The following is a 2,572-nucleotide window of genomic DNA, read 5'->3' as shown; positions in this document are numbered from 1 at the left end:
TAACATGCAATGGGGTTTTTCATTGCATTACTCAAATGCCACTTGGATGTGGTGTCCTACTAAGTGCACCAGGTGCATCAGTCCTGTAGACCACCCACTGTTCCTCATGTTAGCAAGGCTACACTCACGGTTAAAATAACAAAACTTTAGCATTAATGGTCAAAGGGATTTATGGAATGTTTTTGAAGTGCTCAGGTTATATTTGACTTTCATATTTTAGATACTTTTAATAGAAAGTATCAATATAATATGATTAAAATGAATTTTCTCATTTGCTCATTAGGTAACATGAGAGGAAACCTACCAAATCCGTCAATGAAAGGAGTTAACTACTCAGTCGTGTCGGAGTTTGTGTTTCTGGGACTGTCCGATTCCTGGGAGACCCAGCTGCTTCTTTTTTGTTTCACGTCTCTTTTCTATGTGTCCAGTCTGATGGGCAATCTCATCATCGTGGTCACCGTGACTGCCGACTCTTACTTACACTCCCCCATGTACTTCCTGCTGGCCAACCTTTCGGTCATCGACCTGATATTTTGTTCAATTGCAGCGCCCAAGATGATCTGTGATCTTTTCAGAAAGAGGAAAGCCATCTCCTTTGGGGGCTGCATTTCCCAGATCTTCTTCAGTCATGCTGTTGGGGGCGCGGAGATGGTGCTGCTGATCGCCATGGCCTTTGACAGGTACGTGGCCATCTGTAAGCCTCTCCACTACCCGACCATCATGAACCCACGGCTGTGCATTTTGATTTCCGTCCTTTCCTGGACCATTGGCCTCGTCCACTCTTTGTCTCAGTTGGCTTTCATTGTAAGCTTGCCCTTTTGTGGCCCTAATGTGTTAGATAGCTTTTACTGTGACATACCTCGGCTCCTCAAACTTGCTTGCACAGATACCTACAAACTAGGATTCATGGTCACCGCCAACAGTGGCTTCATTTCTTTAGGTACGTTTTCCTTGCTTCTCCTCTCTTACATTTTCCTCCTGACTGCTCTGCAGAAACAATCCTTCCGTGGGTCATCCAAGGCCGTCTCCACTTTGTCTGCTCACATTACTGTGGTGGTGTTATTCTTTGGCCCACTGATTTTTTTCTATATGTGGCCTTCTCCCTCAACCCACATGGATAAGTTTCTAGCCATGTTTGATGCAGTTTTGACTCCTTTTCTGAATCCCGTCATCTATACATTTAGAAACAGAGAGATGAAGATGGCAATGAGGAGGGTGTTTGGCCGACTTGCGGGTTGTAGAAAATTCATTTAAGTGGATTTACAAAAGCATCAAATTTACAAATGGTAATTGAACGCTCACAATACTAATGTTCATGAAGAAAGGTTACATCAAGCCTTCCAAGTTAGAATAGAAAAAGTGCCAAGAATCACTTTTAGACATTTAAAATCATGATGTTAAGTAACCTTATTTCTCAGAATAACTATGCTTTGGTTCTCAAGTTGTCCTGCTAAGTAATTGGTATATTTGTTAATATTATGCTTCTTTATCTACTCGCATCTCTACCTCCCTTTTTATTCCATATATTTCCTCATTTCAACCACTCGATTATGGGTTACACACAGTAAACAATCATCCTTGGAATTTGTGTTCCCTTCCATATTAATAAATTTTGCATTCATACTTTGTTACAGAATGTTTTCTGCTTTATTTTCAGTGAAATGGACTAAGTATTGGAATATGTTTCCTACAAAGGGCCAAACTGTAAATAGTTTAGTTTTTGTGAGCTCTATGGCCTGTGTCTCAAGCACTCATCTCAGTTGTATTATGAAAACGGTCATGGACAACATGTAAACAAATAGGAATAGCTGTGTCCCAATAAACTTTAGACTTGGTGATTATAGTTTGCCAACTGCTGAGGTAGATGGTACCCAACATTTAGATTTACCTGTTCTACCAAATATCATGTTCTCTGTCTTAAAACAAAAGAGAGTGAGAGTGAGAGCGAGAGCGAGAGAGAGAGAGAGAGAAAGAGAGAGAGAATAAAACAAAATTTTGGAAATGATGATGGCAACATATGTACAAATGTGCTTGATACAATTCATATATGGATTGTTATAAGAGCTGTAATAGCTCCTAATAAAACGATTTATTTTTAATAAAAGAGAAAATAAAATGAAAGTTAATGTGGTATGGAACAGATTTTGCAGGTAACCTGGCGGTTCAGTTCCCCAAAGCACTATGTCACTTGCTAGGTTATCTTAGCTATATCATTTGTTAACTGTCCTCAGTCAGGTCTAACCCATAGTGATCCTATGCACAACATGATTTTATATATATATATATATATATATATATATATATATTATCATACATTGATTGTATCAGTCCCTTTTTTTCTTATTTATTCATTGTTCAGTTCTTGTGTGCATGTAAGTGGTTGAAAATACCATGATCTTGTTCAGGTGCACCCTAGTCTTCAAAATGATATCTTTCTTTTCAAAGAGATCTCCTGCAGGATATTAGTAATATGCAATGCATTGCTTAATTTCCTGATTGCTGCTTCATGATCAATCATACAAAGAAGGGAAAAGGTCATTAAAAAGACATGAAAGACACAAACCCAGGGACA

General features: G+C 38.8%; 1 protein-coding gene across 1 annotated transcript; it reads left to right on the top strand.

Moving 5' to 3' along the window:
* Positions 1 to 258: 258 nt before the first annotated feature.
* LOC142426704 (olfactory receptor 4F15-like) lies at positions 259 to 1,254 on the top strand. Its single transcript, XM_075532278.1, has one exon. The coding sequence runs from the start codon at positions 259 to 261 to the stop codon at positions 1,252 to 1,254; it is 996 nt and encodes a 331-aa protein (XP_075388393.1).
* Positions 1,255 to 2,572: the final 1,318 nt, after the last annotated feature.

The sequence above is a fragment of the Tenrec ecaudatus genome, chromosome 14 (assembly GCF_050624435.1).
Source record: "Tenrec ecaudatus isolate mTenEca1 chromosome 14, mTenEca1.hap1, whole genome shotgun sequence".
NCBI classification, from domain to species: domain Eukaryota; kingdom Metazoa; phylum Chordata; class Mammalia; order Afrosoricida; family Tenrecidae; genus Tenrec; species Tenrec ecaudatus.
Note: the sequence above shows the minus strand (reverse complement) of the source record. Positions and strands in the feature narration are given on the sequence as shown.

Coding starts and splice junctions, on each gene's coding strand:
- LOC142426704 (XM_075532278.1), top strand. CDS start 259: ATGAATTTTCTCATTTGCTCATTAGGTAACATGAGAGGAAACCTACCA.